Source organism: Chlamydomonas reinhardtii, chromosome 10 (genome assembly GCF_000002595.2).
Source record: "Chlamydomonas reinhardtii strain CC-503 cw92 mt+ chromosome 10, whole genome shotgun sequence".
Taxonomy (NCBI): domain Eukaryota; kingdom Viridiplantae; phylum Chlorophyta; class Chlorophyceae; order Chlamydomonadales; family Chlamydomonadaceae; genus Chlamydomonas; species Chlamydomonas reinhardtii.
Genome location: NC_057013.1, coordinates 1,185,433 through 1,200,731, shown reverse-complemented (window position 1 = coordinate 1,200,731; position 15,299 = coordinate 1,185,433). Strand labels below are relative to the sequence as shown.

General features: G+C 66.6%; 3 protein-coding genes across 3 annotated transcripts in view; 2 read left to right on the top strand and 1 right to left on the bottom strand.

Annotated features, from left to right (window-relative positions):
• CHLRE_10g426292v5 (uncharacterized protein) overlaps positions 1-6,700 on the top strand; it is an 11,456-nt gene extending 4,756 nt beyond the window's left edge. The window contains exons 13-23 of the mRNA XM_043066557.1: positions 320-406; positions 596-832; positions 1,064-1,800; positions 1,867-1,970; positions 2,473-2,558; positions 2,900-3,067; positions 3,430-3,480; positions 3,741-3,842; positions 4,163-4,237; positions 4,392-4,786; positions 5,096-6,700. Of these exons, the coding sequence (XP_042919954.1) occupies positions 320-406; positions 596-832; positions 1,064-1,800; positions 1,867-1,970; positions 2,473-2,558; positions 2,900-3,067; positions 3,430-3,480; positions 3,741-3,842; positions 4,163-4,237; positions 4,392-4,786; positions 5,096-5,720 (2,667 nt within the window). The 3' untranslated portion in view covers positions 5,721-6,700. The remainder of the gene's footprint in view (positions 1-319; positions 407-595; positions 833-1,063; positions 1,801-1,866; positions 1,971-2,472; positions 2,559-2,899; positions 3,068-3,429; positions 3,481-3,740; positions 3,843-4,162; positions 4,238-4,391; positions 4,787-5,095) is intronic.
• A 5-nt stretch (positions 6,701-6,705) lies between these two features.
• Positions 6,706-9,624, bottom strand: CHLRE_10g426250v5 (uncharacterized protein). Its single transcript, XM_043066556.1, has 4 exons — positions 9,296-9,624; positions 8,499-8,587; positions 8,150-8,263; positions 6,706-7,393 (listed from the first exon to the last, which is right to left on the bottom strand). The coding sequence occupies exons 1-4, from the start codon at positions 9,510-9,512 to the stop codon at positions 7,163-7,165; spliced, it is 651 nt and encodes a 216-aa protein (XP_042919953.1). The 5' UTR covers positions 9,513-9,624; the 3' UTR covers positions 6,706-7,162.
• Positions 9,625-9,764: 140 nt separating this feature from the next.
• CHLRE_10g426200v5 (uncharacterized protein) lies at positions 9,765-15,250 on the top strand. The gene is made up of 2 exons (XM_043066555.1): positions 9,765-10,789; positions 11,031-15,250. The coding sequence occupies exons 1-2, from the start codon at positions 9,917-9,919 to the stop codon at positions 14,706-14,708; spliced, it is 4,551 nt and encodes a 1,516-aa protein (XP_042919952.1). The 5' UTR covers positions 9,765-9,916; the 3' UTR covers positions 14,709-15,250.
• The last annotated feature ends 49 nt before the right edge of the window (positions 15,251-15,299 follow it).

Below are 15,299 nucleotides of genomic sequence, written 5' to 3'. Positions count from 1 at the left end.
GTGTGTGTGTGTGTGTGTGTGTGTGTGTGTGTGTGTGTGTGTGTGTGTGTGTGTGTGTGTGTGTGTGTGTGTGTGTGTGTGTGTGTGTGTGTGTGTGTGTGTGTGTGTGTGTGTGTGTGTGTGTGTGTGTGTGTGTGTGTGTTGGGGGGGGGTCGGTAAGGGTCTAGTTGCTGCTCTCGCGTGTTTCCCTTGCTGCGTTTAGTCAACCCCTCCACACTACGTCCAGATATATTCTCTCTTTTTGAACCCACCCACCTGACACACACACACACGCGCACAACACACACACACACACACTTTTATACACACACACACACAGGTTGAGACGGTGCGCACGCTGGTGTCCATAGCGCGGCAGGCGGAGAAGGTGTTCGACTTCGCGCACCACTTCGAGTGGCTCATGCAGGTAGGGGGCGGGGGCAAGGGGGGCGGGAGGAGGGGGCTTACTTGTTCATTTGGGCGGGGCATGTGGGTGTTTGTTGAGGTGGGAATTGGGTGTAGTACATGCGCGTGTCGGTGGCGTTTTGGTGGTTGGTGTGATCCGCTCGTTTTGGTTTAGTTTGGGCTGGTATTTACAAACCCCCCCCCCAAACAGGCCGCGGTGGATGCCCAGGAGCTGCGTGAGTCACTAACCGCCGGCGGCGGAATGTACGGTGGCGGCGGTGGCAGCTCAATGTACGGCGGCATAGCGCCCTCACTCATGTACGGCGGCGGAGGTTGGGGCCCCGGTGGCGGCGTGTACGGCGGCGGGCTCACACTGGATGATGATGACGCCGCCACTGACATCTTCATGCTACACACCGGTGACGGCTTGGGCGGTTACGGCGGCATGGTGGGTTAGACGTGCGGCGGGTTAGTTAGGGTGGGATACAAATTGGTCGTTGGTTACGGTTGCAGATATGTTGTTTTACTTGCGTGGTAGTTTGGTGCGTGCCTTTCGGGGGCCAGGTGGGTGCACTCGCTTCGTACGGTACGGTATCTGCCTTAGTTCGCTGCCAGCAGCTTTTGACCCGCCCCGCCGCGTTACCTGACCCAAAGGTTTGCAACACACAAACCCGCGCAGCAGCCGAGCCACATGATGGGTGGCAGCATCGGCGCCGGCCTGTCCGGCCTCGGCGGCGGCGGCGGCGGCGGGTACGGCAACGTCGGTGGCCTCACGCCGCTAGGCAGCATGACTAACATCGGCGGCGGCGGCGCAACTGGCGGCGGCGGTGCCGCCGCCGCCGACGGCGCCGGCGGCCTGTCACCAGCGTCCCTGTCCACCGCGAACCTGGAAGATCTGGCGGCAATGGAGACGCCGCCGCCGGCGGCGGCTGGCAGCGGCACAGCCAATGGCGGCGGCGGCGGTAACGGGCAGCACGTGAGCTTTGCGGCGCTGCCGCCGCGGGCGCCGCCGCGCTCGCGCAGTAACGCCAGCATGCCCGACGTCTCCGCCGCTGGCGGCGGCGGCACCGCCGCCACTGGCGGCGTTGGCGGCGGCGGCGGCGCTGGATCGCTCTCCGCCTCCGGCGGCAGCCCGCTGACTGCTGGCGGCGGTGCTGGCGCCGCCGCCGCCAGCGGCGGCCCTGGCGGCGGCGGCGGCGGCGGCAACCGCAGCCAGTCTTACGCGGACATCAATACGGCAGTGGCCGCGATGAACCGTTTCGGCCCCGGCCCCGGCGGCGGCGGCGGCGGCGGCGGCTCCATTGCCGCTGAGCCGGCGGGCCCCGTCGGCGCCGCCGCTGCGCTACCCGGCGGTGGCCGCCAGCAGCACTCCAACCCCCTGTACGGCGGCATCAGCAACGCGAAGGAGCAGCACAGGTAGGTTTGTAGATACCGGTGTTTTCCTTGTGCTCTTTAACACACTTGCACAATTCTGTTACGTAGGGAGCACCACGGCCACCCCCACAGTCACCACAGCCACTCCCACCACGGCCACGGCCACGCCCCCTCCGGCCGCGCCAGCAGCCCCAGCGTGCGGAGCACCACCGGTGAGTGAGTGAGTGAGTGAGTGAGTGAGTGAGTGAGTGAGTGAGTGAGTGAGTGAGTGAGTGAGTGAGTGAGTGAGTGAGTGAGTGAGTGAGTGAGTGAGTGAGTGAGTGAGTGAGTGAGTGAGTGAGTGAGTGAGTGAGTGAGTGAGTGAGTGAGTGAGTGAGTGAGTGAGTGAGTGAGTGAGTGAGTGAGTGAGTGAGTGAGTGAGTGAGTGAGTGAGTGAGTGAGTGAGTGAGTGAGTGAGTGAGTGAGTGAGTGAGTGAGTGAGTGAGTGAGTGAGTGAGTGAGTGAGGCAGGCGGGTTGCTTGTTGCGGTGGTGGTGGTGGCCGCGGGCGGGTGCACGAACGAACGTGCCTTTTTGCTGTGTGTGCCCTGCGCGATGCATATGGACTCTCGGATGAATTGACGCTCCACAGCTTTGCGACCACAACTAACCCCACATAAACGCCGCACCCACCACCGGCCACACACACGCACACGCCACACGCAACCGCCCCCCAGGCACGGTGTACGGCGGCGGTCCCGCGGGTCCCTACATGGGCAAGCTTGAGTCCATTGCCAGCAGCGCGGTGCGGGCGGCGGAGAAGGTGCGTGCGCGCCTGGCGGCCGGGGGGCAAGGGTGTGTGTGTAGATACCAGCCCAAACTAGACCGAACCCAAGGGGGGTGGGGGCGGGGGCGGGCGGGAAAGCGGGCTAGAAGGAGCAGATGAGGGCGAGGGGACATGGGTGCTCAACTTGTTTAATGGAGCGTCTTCCCTTCTTTCATTCCCTCAACCTCTTCCCTTTCGCGCCCGCGCCTACTTTCCCCCCTCCCTCTCTCCGCCCCCTCCTTGCTCTTTTGCATTGGGTGTGGTTCAGTTTGGGCTGGTACGGTATCTACAATCCCCCTTCCCTATTCCCCACTCCCCAACCCCTGCCTCCCACACAGGTCAAGGCCAGCCTGATTGTGGTGTACACGCACACCAGCCGTGTGGCCTCGCTGGTGGCCAAGTACCGACCGCCCATGCCCATCCTGACCCTGGTGGTGCCGCGCCTCACAAGCGACGGCCTGCACTGGAAGCTGCAGGGCAAGGGGCACGCGAGGCAGTGCTTGCTGGTGCGTGGAGGGGGTGGTGGGGGGCGGTGGGGTGGGGTGGTGGGTGGGGGTGGGGGTGGGGGTGGTGGGGGTGGTGAGGGAGGGGAAGGGAGGGGGTGGGGGAGGGTGGAGGGAGGGTGGAGGGAGGAAGGAAGGAAGGGAGGGGAGAGGGCTACGGGGATTCTCGGATTGCTGACAAGAAGACGCACACCAGCACAGCTTGCGTACCGCAGCCCGGCTGGCTGCGTGGGTGCGTGGGTGTGTGGGTGCGCAATGGGGCTATGGCCGTGGCCAGGGAGGAAATAATGACACGGGGGTGACACAAGTGACCTCATCCAAGTGAACCCACCAGCCCCCAACCCGCCGCCCCTTCGCCCCCTCAGGTCCGCGGGCTGCTGCCCATGTTGTCCGCGCCCGGACCCAGCGGCGACGAGGTGTGTGGGGGCGTGAGGGTGTGTGGGCGTGGGCGTGTGGGTTTGTGTGTGTGTGTGGGTGGGTGTGGTTGGGGAATGTGTGGGCTTGATTGGGCACAGCTGAGCCGGGAGCGTTGCATGGACGACTGGGAGAACCCCCGGCATCTATCGCTCCCTCTGCATTCCTCCACCTGCACACCTGCCCCTTCCCCTCCTCCCCCCCTCCCCCCCGTCCTCATCTCCATCTCCCTCCTCCTCCCTCCCCCTCCCCCCCTGGTCAGGTGTTGGAGGAGGCCATCGCGCTGTCCTCGCGGCTGGGCCTGGTGGGGCCGGGGCACTTCGTGGTGGTGGTGGAGCGGGTGCACGACGCCTTCTGCCTCAAGGTGGGAGGCAGGATAAGTGGGGGAGAGGGGAGGGGTTGTGGGAGGGGATGTGGGGGAGGGAGTGGGAGTGTGACACCAAGTGTGTATTGTGGCCGTGTGTGTTTGTTATGTGATGGTGCGTTGGCGTGCATCTGCTGATGCCCTGCCGCCGCAATTTGGCGCCCATATTAATGCGGTATGCTGGCTCTCGTGCCCGCGGATGCCGGCCTGCTCACGACCGCACGTAATGCACTCCTGGCGCCCACACTGTCACCCACACACACACACACATACACACGCCCCCTTGCCCCCCCCCCCCACACACACACGCCCCCGTACAGATTGTGGCGGTGGACGAGCTGGGGCTGGGCATTCAGCGCGAGGACGGGGCGCTGGCAGACCCGACCGCGACAGTGGTGAGCTGACGTGCGTGCGCGTTGGTTGCATGCGTGCGAGCGTACGGCGTACGCACACATGCATAAATGCACGCACATCCCCGTGTGCTGCTTCTTGTTTCCAACACACCACCCGCCCGCCCGCCCGCCCGCCCGCGCCCCCCACGCGCCGCAGGTCCGAGCCATGGTGCCCGCCACGCCCGTGATCGGCCGCACCCTGTCCATGATGGGCGAGGGACGCAGCCGCCGACTCGGCCTGCCGCCAGCAACAGCCGCTACAGCAGCCCTGGCGGCGGCTGCGGCCGCCGCCGCCGCAGCCGGCGCCGGCGCCGGAGGCGGCGGCACCAGTGGCGGCGGCGGCGCCATTGCGGCGCTGGGTCCGTTGATGGGGTCGATCTCATCGCTTCTGGCGGCGTCTCCGAGCTGCGTGCTGGGAGCGGTGGGGAATGGAGGAAGAGGCGGCGGCCGGGCGGGAGGCAGCGGTGGTGGTGGTGGTGGTGCTGCTGGCCTGGCGGCGGTGCTGGATGGCGGCGGCGGCAGTGGCAGCAGCCCCCGCCGCCTGACTTCTGCGTGGGTGTGGGTTATTAGGGCTACCGTACGTGTTGGGGAAGCGAAGGGGCAAGTCACCAATGTTGGGAAGTACTGTGGAGGCGATGGAGGGACGCACCCGCAGTAGCACCTTGGACGACTGCGGCATAGTGCTGGGCTGCTGGGGTGCTGGGCTGCTGGGGTGCCACGCGGTCCCCACTTCCATCGGCCTCCTGCATGGGGCTGTCATGTACGACACATACACACGCACGCACGCACACACACAGTCACACACAGTCACACACACATACACACACACACATAAACACACACACAACCACAACCACACAGGGAGCTCATCAACGTGCTGCCGGGCTCGCCCTTCTCCGGCTCCCCGCCCATGTCCGGCGGCGGCGCAGCTGCCAACCGTAGCGGCGGCGGCCCTGGCGGCGGCGCCGGCAGTAGCAGCGACGGCGGTGCCGCCGCCGGCCCTGCCGCCGCCGCCGCCCACAACGCCGTACGCCTCAACCTCCTGAACACCCTCTACAGCGCCTCCAACTACCCCGGATCGGCGGCCGTAGCAGGCGAGGGCGGTGGCGGCGGCGGTGGTGCTACAGCCATTCCCGCAATCCAGGCCGCGGCCCTGGCGGCCGGCAGCGGCATGAGACCCCGCGGCGCCGCCACTGCTGCTACATCCGCTGACCGGCTCCCAGTCATCAACGCACTGGGGGGCGGCACGGCGGCGCATGACACGACCATGCTAATGGAGGGAGTAGGCGGCGGCGGCGGCAGTAGCAGCGGCGCCGCCGCCGGCAGTAGCAGCGGCGCTGTCCGCAGTAGCAGGCCGGGGCCGCTGGGGTCAGTGCTGCTGGGCCCTGTGACAGAGGAGCCGGAGCCGGCGGAGGGCACAGACGAGGCGGCGGCGGCGCCTGCGGATGACGACACGGCGGGTGCTGCCAAGGGCGAGGCGGAGTGATGATTGGGAACGTGGCGTCGTGGCGTCGTGGCCTGCTGGTGAAGGCTGCGGTGGCGGCGGTGTGGCTGCTACTGCTGCTACGTACGGGTACCATTACTGCGGTTGCCGCTGCAGCTGATGCTACTGCCAAGGCCAAAGCGGAGTAGGCGGTATAAGTGGATGCGGCGGCCTGCTGGGCCTGCAGGTGTAGGTGATGCTAAAGGCTGCACTGGTTGACGCGGGTCATGTTGTCTGTTGAAGATTGGAGAGGCAGGGCGCTGTTGCAGCGCATGCAGCGAGAGCTGAGAGGGAAGGCAGTATGCCGGGACTGCAGGAACTGGTGCACGGGTGTGCAAATAGAATCTTTCTTTCCATGTTGCGCAGTTGCACAGGGCCATGTTGTCAGGCTGCCACGGGTTGCACTGTTGCAGGCCCAGGCACGTTTTCCGTAAGGCGTTACGACTGGAAGGCAGGGTATGGTGCGATGCGTAGACAGCTGCTGAGGAAGCTAGGCTGTAGCACACCCGGACGTGGCAGTGGGTACCGTATTTAGGGCTCCCTAGGGGTTGTAAAGGAGTGGTGCGCAGTTTTGAAGGACCAGAGATTGACCAGAGAACGACGCGGTCGGCAACACAGACGACTTGTGCCCGCTCAGGAGGGTTGGTAGCAGCATGACGGGTGTGTGATGGGACAGGGTTCAGGCAGGTTGGCGAGGTCCCATAGGGTGCAGCTGACGCCCATACCCCAAGCAAACAGCAAACAGTTTGCAGCGGCAGAGCAGGAGTGCATGGCTGGTCGAACGCCGGAGTTACTGTACCGACAAGTTGCTGGCTGGCTGGAAGTTTGCTGATGCGCATTCCTCACGCAGCATGATGGGTGTGCTGAGCTTTCAGAGCAATCAGGTTGGCTGGCGGTCACAAGTATGAGAATGTGTGTTTAGAAATATCACGCAATTTGGTTGCTGGCTAGCTGGCCCGAGCTGGCCAGGAATCGTAGGCAAGAGAGGAGATTGCATTGGTTACAAGAGAGGAGTCAGAGGACTCGGTAGGGCTGCTTGGGCAAGAATGCACTCTTACTTCCTGTCACATGCACCTCCATCCAGCGCCTCACGACCAATCCCCCACGTGCGTACTACTCTTTGGTTGTTTGACATGGTCACACTCACGCCATTCGTCGCAACCGAATTTCGTTCAGCCCCCCTGGTTGCACCGCCTATCCACCATGCCTGCCCGCTGCTTCCCAACCTGTATCAATCAAACCCACAACACCGCGCGGCTCGGCGGGCCAGCGCACATCCGTCCCAACTCCGGAACCACCAAACCACCACGCGCATACATCCATCCGCAAATCCCACACGCCCCTCTCTCTCTCGCTCTGTCTCCTACCCTCTCACCCCCACCCCCACCCCCACACGCACACAAACAAAACCCCATCCGCCACACACACCCTGACTCCAGCCTTCATCACCGCCGCCCCTTCCGCCCCTTGCCCTGCACCATTGTGAACCCCTCCTCATCCACCACCGGCACACGTGGCGCCGGCGGCTCCAGCGGCACGCCACGCGGCGCCTCGCTCCCACCCCCCATCTCCGTGTCCCCGTCCCTGTCCTCCCCCTCCTCGTCGTCTCCCTCGTCGCTGCTGGTCTCCATACCGTCCGCGTCCTCCTCCGCCACCACCGTCCCGTCCAGGTCCACCTGTAGCCGTAATTGGGGATTGGGGTGATTTGAGGATTCAGGCAAGAACGGTTTGGACACACGTCACAGCCACCTTGGCCTGCTTTGGGTTCTGTCATGAAGTACCACCCTCTCCCCCCTTCTGCCCTCCTCTTTTGCTATTTTGTTCGCTTCAGTTTGGGCTGGTATCTCCACACACACCCCCACCCCCTAATCCCTGTACCCCCTGGCCCTCGTGTGGCCCCACGCCGATGCGTGCTTGCCTCTATTCAATTGCCCTCTGCCTGTTTCCCGCTCTCTCTTGCCACCCAGGCTCGTGCACTTAGAATACTGTTTGCCTTTTCCCTTTTTGCAAATGCGAACGTCCCGCCCTGGCGCTGGTCTCCTCCTCGGCGCCCGGGCTCCCTTGATGTGGGTATTCAACGTGTGCCTAGTCTGCATTGTGCGTGCGTGTGTTTGAGCCTGGGTGGCAATTTCGAAGGCGGCTACCGTCAACACCGCCCACACGCGCAAGACCGAAGAGCTCATCGCCTTTTTCAACCGGTTTGCGGGATGTTTCGCCGGGAACCGGGGAACTCGGTGCTCTTCGGTAATGGGGACCATTGTCGCGTGCCACTCCGTTGTCAAGCATCGGCCACGCTCTCCTCCTCGCTCTATTGCATTGGGTTTGGTTTAGTTTGGGCTGGTATCTCCACCCCCCCACCACCACCCCCACCTCCCCTCCCGCCCCCCCCCCTCCCCTCCCGCCCCTCCCGCCCCTCTGCCCCCGCGACTCACCACCTGTCGCTTGCATGCCCGTGCGCCCGCCGCCGCCATGGCCCTCAGGTGCTCTAGGTAGGCGGTGGACCCGGCCACCAACTCCTGGTACAGCTTCACCAGGCCCTCGGCGATCTGCATGCGCGGGCGGGTGCGTGCGTTGGGTGTTGGGAGGTGCGTGTGTTGGGGTGTGTACCAGCCCCTCTTCGTGTCAGTCAGAAAGCAGCTAGCACGCACATAAAACTCCCCAGAAACTTGTACCCGCATGGGCTCCCCTTGTGCCCTCCTCCCTCCTCCCTCCTCCCTCCTCCCTCCTCCCTCCTCCCTCCTCCCTCCTCCCTCCTCCCTCCTCCCTCCTCCCCCCCCCCACCAGCTTGGGGCTGCCGTCCTCCGCCTCCACGTGGAAGTCCTGCAGCAGCGCCTCGTCCAGCTCCTCCTCCAGCTCGTCAGCCCAGTGCTCTGATAGGACAGGGACAGCAGGGGAAACAGGGGCGAGGAAGGGAGGGGAAGGGAGGGAGGGGAAGGGAGGGAGGGGAAGGGAGGGAGGGGAAGGGAGGGAGGGGAAGGGAGGGGTTACCGTACATGGTCTGGAGCAAAATTGGGGTCAATGGTCGAGGAATCACCGGGGTAGGGAGGAGGGGGAGGAGGGGGAGGAGGGAGGGGTGACACGGCAGGCACGGGAGTGTGGAGTGGAGCCTGTGTGGAGCCGCCACACCGCGTGCGCCACCGCCTAGCTACCCGCACAAGCAGCGGCCGTAACATTGCTCATACAGAACTTTGCAAAGCACGCGGGACGGGATGGCAACAGAACCTCGCATAGACAGCGGTTCAGGGTGCAACGCGCTTCTTACGTGGCGCCCAAAGAACAGATGCCGCAGGGTGGCGAGCGCGAGGGCGGGGGCTGCAAGGCCGCCGGTCACACCCTGCGCCTGGATCCCAGGGCGCGCGTGCCGCCAACACACACCAAGGGCGCGCGTGCCGCCCAAAACACCCGGTCGACCCAGCAGAGCCCCCCCCCGCCCGCGTAACCCTGCCTCGCCCCCAACCCCCTCCCAACCCAACAAGCCGCCGCGCCCCCACCCCACCGCTAAGTGGTCGCCCCCGTTGTCCTGCCGAGTCGCTGAAAGGGCGGCCGCCGTCGCTTTGGCTTCCCAACTAGTGTCTCACCGCGCTTCTTGTAGAACCAGTCCAGGCAGTCCTGGTAAAGTAGCTCGGCTTTCTCCTTGCTGTTTCCACCGCCCCACTGGTTCTCCACAGCAAGCGCCAGCGCCGTCCACTTCGCGAAAATGAGCCGGACGCCCTCCTCAAAGGCCGGCCGACCTTGCACCGGCAGGATATTTTGACCTACAATATGACCGTTGCGTAGTTGCATTCCAGTCGACATCTTTGCAGAGCTCGACAAGGAGCAACAATAGTGCAAGCTGATTGGACTGGCAGCCGGCAGTTGCGGGAAAGGGCTCAGGGATTGTCAACAGTGCTTTGGATGAGCTGGGTCGGTAATAGATTATGACATACTGTCAAGTGTGTTTGAACTCTGCTGGAAACGATTGCGGCCCCATCGCGGCGCGAATTCCGCGAGCAGACACCCGCCTTTGCCACTAGTACCACTATAACAGTTATCTGTGGTGCCCATCATACCTACTTACAATGACTCTCGCGCAAATAGGGACGCGCAGCGTGCAAACTCATCGCGATGGAGCATTAACCCACGTCATTATAGCGCTCTGAGCATTGTCACATTGCTTTCGTAGCGCATAAGAAGCTTAGAAATAGTCAGCGGCTTCAAGAATGATCCCAGGCTTCGCCCGCCAGTCCTGGAGCGCGCCGTGGCAGTGGCTGTCTGCTCTCACCGGGACCTCCACCGGCGCCGCCGGAGCTCGCCAGGGCGGTGCCACCGCAGCTACCGGCAGTTGCGGCCTGCTACAGCAGCATGCAAGCAGTAGCAGCATTCATGCGACCGCCGCAGCCGCCGAAGAGCTGGCTGGGGGTCGTGTCAGCACTGGCGTGCGCGAGGGAGTGGCCGCCGGAGCCCCGGAGGCACCGGCTGCTGCGGTTACGGAGGCCGCGGCACATGCCACGGCGATACACAACCTTGGGGGCACAGGGACACGAACACACTTGTTCCGTGCCCTTTTAGCAAGGAGCGGTGCTGCTGGCAGTGGGGCCAGCGGCAGCAGTAGCAGCGGCGGCGGCGGCGGTGGCCTCGGGGTCGGGGGCGGCAGTAGCTCCGGGCCTGCGGCGGGCGCCCTCGGGCAGCCCGCCAGCGGCGCCGCCGCCTTCTGGCTCCCGCCTTCGAGCCGGCCGCTACTGCCACCTGCCAGCGCGCTACTGCCGCTGCTGCTACTGCCGCCTATGGCTCGGTCGTTTGCGGCCGGACCGCTGCCGTACCGGCGGCGCGGCAGTAGCAGCAGCAGCACCACCGCCAGCAATGACAGCGCCGCCGCCACCACCGCCGGCAGCGGCAGCAGTGGGTCAAGGTTCGGTGGTAGCAGCAACAGCCGTGGCAATAGCCGGGGTAGCAACAGTAGAGCTGGCGGCGGCGGCGGCGGCGGCGGCGGCGCTGTGCCGCGGGGTCTGGTGGAAGCGGCGATGGAGCTGCAGCGGAGTGCGGGCCGCATGCCGGCCAAGGCGCTGGGTGACATGTTGTTTAAGATTGGCAGGGTGAGGTGACGGAACGGCATGTCGCGTGTTGCCTCGTCATGCAGAAGGCTGGGATTGCGTCGTTGCATCGTGGAGGCGACGTAAGCTTGCAGAGAATGCAGAACCTCGTGGAGCGTTGCCACATTTCAGTCGCGCCCTGCCCTGCTTCACACCGCCTCCTCCCTCCTCCTCCCCTGCCCTCCTCTCCCCTCCCCGTGCTCCCCACACCCACACCCACTCACCCATAACCCCTCACCCGCAGACCTGGACGGGACACCTGGGCGCCGGCCCCGGCAGCGGCGAGTTGCGGGCGGCGCTGGCGGCGCTGCTGGCCGCCTACGGCCGCCACGTGCCTCATCTGGACTCGGCGGCGGCGCTGCTGAGCCCCCTCGTGACCATGTCCAATTTAGGCTGCTGGCTGCCGCCGGCCGAGCTGGCGGCGGCGGCCGAGCAGCTGGGGCTGGAGGGCGGCGGCGGCGGCGGCGGCGGCGGTGGGGCGGTGGCGGCGGCGGTCGCGCGCGGCGACATCGGCACTGCAGTGATGCTGAGGCTGGCGGAGCCCGCGGCTCAGGCGGCGCCGCAGGCGGCGCCGCAGGCGGCGCCGCAGGCGATTCTCGCCACGGCCCGGCCCCGTGACCACGCCGCGTTCTGGTACACGCTCACCGCCGCGCCGCCGGAGCTAACCGCCACCGCCGCCACCCGCGCCGCCGCCGCTCTCAGCGCCGCCACAATGACGGCGACGCCGCCAGCAGCTCTGCCCATGGAGGTGGCGTCGTCTGTGCTGCTGTCACACACCAGGCTTCCCGACCTCGCCGCCGGCCCCGCCGCGCACAAGCTGCTGGCGCATTTGCTGGAGTCCGTGGTCGCTTCCACGTCAGCATCGGCGTCGGCGTCGGCATGGTCACAAGCGTCGGAGGGTGCAGAGGAACCTGCCGGCGGCAGCGGTGGTCGCGGTGGCGGCGGCGGCGGTGGCGCCGGCGGTGGCGGCACCGCGGGGGACGTTGTTAAGATGACGCGGGTGGTGTACGCGCTGGGCAAACTCAAAGCGGAGTCCGGGTTCGATCCGCGGCTGGAGCACATTTCCGCGGTGCAGGCCTGGCTGGCGAGCCGCCTGAGCGCCGAGCTGTCTCGTTACGCCGCCGGGGCATCGGACGGGTTGTCAGCGGCGGCGGCTGCGACAGGGGAGGCGGAGGCGGCGGCGGAGGGCGCCGCCTCCTCCGCCGAGCTGCGGCCGCGCGCCGCGCAGCGGCGCGCCGACAAGCTCGCGCGCCAAGCGACAAAGCAGCTCGAGCGGGAGCGCGCCGCCGCCGCGGCGGCGGCGGCCAGCGGCATTCCCTCCGCCGGCTTCTACGGCGACGGCGTGGGCGCCGCCGCCGCCGGCACACAGCCGCTGCACCTCACACAGCTCGCCTACGGCTGCGGCAAGGTCGGGCACGTGGAGCGGCCGCTGCTGCTGCCGCTGCTGGACCTCCTCGCCATCCGCCGCCGCAACCTGAACGAGCAGATGCTGGCCAACGTGCTGTACAGCCTGGCGCTGCTGCGTGCGGTGCGTGGGCCGCGCGCCGCGCGGCCCGCGGCGCTCTTGCTGGGCGAGGCCCGGCGACGCATCGAGGCGAGCGCGGCGGTCGACGGCTGCGCCGCCTTCAAGTCGCAGGAGCTCTCCAACACGCTCTGGTCGCTCGTGTACCTTCACCCACAGACCGCGCACCTGCCGTCCGAGCCCGGCGGCAAGCCGGAGCGGAAGCGGGGCAGGTGGGAGCCGCGCGCGACGGCGGCGCAGGGCCTGACGCCGCTGCCGCGGCCCTTCGCCGCGGCTCTGACGACAGCGGTGGCGGCGCGCGTGGGCGTGGACTTCACGCCGCAAGAGGTGGCGTCATCGCTGTGGTCGCTCATGCGGCTCGGGGTGGAGAGCAGCGCGACGGCGGATGCGGTGGTGGCCGCCGCCTGTGGGCCGCGGTTCGGGAAGGGCGCCAACGTCCAGGCTTGGTCCAACCTACTGCTGGCGTTGGCGGCGCTACGGCACCGGCCAGGGCCGGAGCTGCTGGCAGCTGCCGTGACGTGCGGCGCCCCGGGCCTGATCAGGCGCACCGCCCGCACACAGGAATGTACGAACACGATGTGGTCGTTGGGCACGTTGGTGCTGTACGACCAGGAGTTGGTTGATGGGGTGGCGGCGCGGATGTTGCAGCTGGCGCGCACGCGGCCGGACACGTGGACCACGCAGGCGATTAGTAATGCGCTGTGGGCGTTGGCCGTGATGGGGCGGGACGCGATGACGCGGCATGAGGAGGTGATGGTGGAGGTGCTACAGCTCGCGCGGCGGCACTGGCAGGCGGCGCCGCGCCGCGGCGGCGGCGGCGGCGACGGCAGTAGCCAGGGCGACAGTGGCAGTAGCAGCAGCAGCGGCATCGAGCTCAACCAGATCTGGCAGGTTCAGATGGAGCTGGAGATGTGGGCGGCTGTAGCAGCAACGGAGGCGGGCGGCGCGCACGCGGCCCTTGACAGCCCGTTTGGCAGCATTGCCAAAGCTGCTATCACCGCCACCGCTGACATCCGCGCAGCAAGCAGCGACAGCACCAGCACCACCACCAACACCACCAGCGCCATCACCACCAGCGGGGGCGAAGGCGGTGGCGGCACGGCCCGGCGACTGGCGCAGGTCCTGGGCCGGGACGCGGGAGTGACGGGGTCGCTGTACGAGCAGTCCCGTGCCAGCATGCAGGGCATACGGCTGGACCACGTGGCCCGCACCTCGCGCATGCAGCGGCAAGTGGCGGAGGCAATGCAGCGGCTGCAGGCGCGGCAGCGGCCCCAGCCGGCGGCGGCGGCGGAGGAGGAGGAGGCGGCGGCGGAGGGGAAGGAAGGCGGGGCGGGGCAGGCGGGCGAGGCGGCTGGCTGCGGCGGCGCCGTGGCCGGCCCAGCCGTGGAGGGCTCCGTAGCCAGCGACGCGGCTGCTGCCGCCGGCGACACTGCCGCTGCCGACGATGCTGGCGGCGGCGGTGCTGCTGGCAACGGCGCTGCTACTGCCAGTGACGCTGCTGGCGGCGGCCGCGTGAGTCAGCTCCTGGCGGAGTCGGGCTTCGCCTCCCTGCCCGTCATAGAGAGTGTGGAGAGCGAGGGCGTAGTGCCCGAGCTGACCTTTCGGGTGGACCTGTTGGTCACCCTGGCGGGCGGCCGGCGGTTGGCGGTTGAGGTGGACGGGCCGCACCACTACATGGCCAATCCGCCGTACAACCAGATGCACGACGGATCCACCGAGATCCGAAACCGACAGTTGGAATTCGTACTGGGCGCCGACGGCGTTATAACCGTGCCGCACTGGGAGTGGCTGCGCCTGCGGCACAGCCCCGAGCTTAAAGAGGCCTACCTGGCACGGCGGCTACAGGGGTTGCCTGTTGAGGACTGGATTGAGCAGCACGGCAGATCGGTGGCGGAGGCGAAGGCGGCGGAGTTGGGGGCGGAACAGGGGCGGCGCAAGCGGCAGCGGCGGGAGGAGGCCGGCGGCGCCAAGGACGAGAGCGCTGGCGGGAAGGAGGGCGATGAGGGGGAGGAGGGCGAGGAGGATGAGGAGGAGAGCGAGGAGGAGGAGGCACGCGCGGAGCGGGCGAGGAAGCTGCAGGTGATTGGGGCGGAGCTGGGGCCCTCCCTGGGGTCGGAGCCTGCACCAGCGGCCGCTGCAGGAGGAGCAGCGGCGACGGCGGCGGCGGCGGCGGCGGCGGCGGCGGCAGCAGGTGGAGCGGGGGCACAGCGGCGCCGGCGTGCAGCTGCTGCGGTAGAGGCAAAGGCGGCGAAGGCGGCGGCGCCGGAGGCGGCAGCTGCCGCCCCGGAGGCAGCGCCTGCTGCTGCGCCGCAGGCGCCGGGGGCTCCAAGGGCCGAGGGTTCGGAGGGGGCAGGCGGGCTGCTGGGGGCACGTCGGCGCCGGGGAGTTAGGGGCGGGTAGTGGAGAGAGGGGTTGGGGATTTCGGTACCTGGATATGTGGGGATGGCGGTGCGAGTGACGGCGTTTACTGCATATTGGTATGTACGGTGTTGGCTCATGCCAAACTACGGTACTGATGCCTTCTGTGTGCCTTCCGTGTTGGTTGGTGTGTGTTTTGCATATGACAGTCATCACAGGTTGTGGTGCAGACTCTAATGGAACGTGGAGGGCAGTGCGCCCGTGGTAACCTTGATGGTAACACAGACAGGCAGGGCATAATGTGTGATTGATTGATTGCTATTCGCATGTTGTTTGCTGAAGGACTGACGGAAGAAGCCTGCAGCGGTAAAAGCGTTCTTGGCGGTTTGTGGGTTGGTGCTTTACAGGTGCTTACGGACAAGAAACATGGGCGAAATGGCGGTGACCTTCATATTCTAACTTTTTGAATCTATGATAGCTCCTCCAGTCATATGGAAGGCCATCGGCGCCGGCGAGGTGGAGGTGCGGCAACTGGCGAGGGGGGCTACATCTGGCCTGCTGGCCGCGTGCATCATGTTGCCCTCCTCGGTCGCGGCCTGCGCGCCCGTCAGTAGTGTTCTGTGCGCTACAAAT

Excerpts from the sequence above, each read along its gene's own strand:
- CHLRE_10g426250v5 (XM_043066556.1), bottom strand. The coding sequence starts at position 9,512 with ATGTCGACTGGAATGCAACTACGCAACGGTCATATTGTAGGTCAAAAT. Across the intron at positions 8,588-9,295 it reads CTGGTTCTACAAGAAGCGCG|AGCACTGGGCTGACGAGCTG; the intron begins GTGAGACACTAG and ends CTGTCCTATCAG. Across the intron at positions 7,394-8,149 it reads GGGCATGCAAGCGACAGGTG|GTGGACCTGGACGGGACGGT; the intron begins GTGAGTCGCGGG and ends TTACGGCTACAG.
- CHLRE_10g426200v5 (XM_043066555.1), top strand. The coding sequence starts at position 9,917 with ATGATCCCAGGCTTCGCCCGCCAGTCCTGGAGCGCGCCGTGGCAGTGG. Across the intron at positions 10,790-11,030 it reads TGTTGTTTAAGATTGGCAGG|ACCTGGACGGGACACCTGGG; the intron begins GTGAGGTGACGG and ends CCTCACCCGCAG.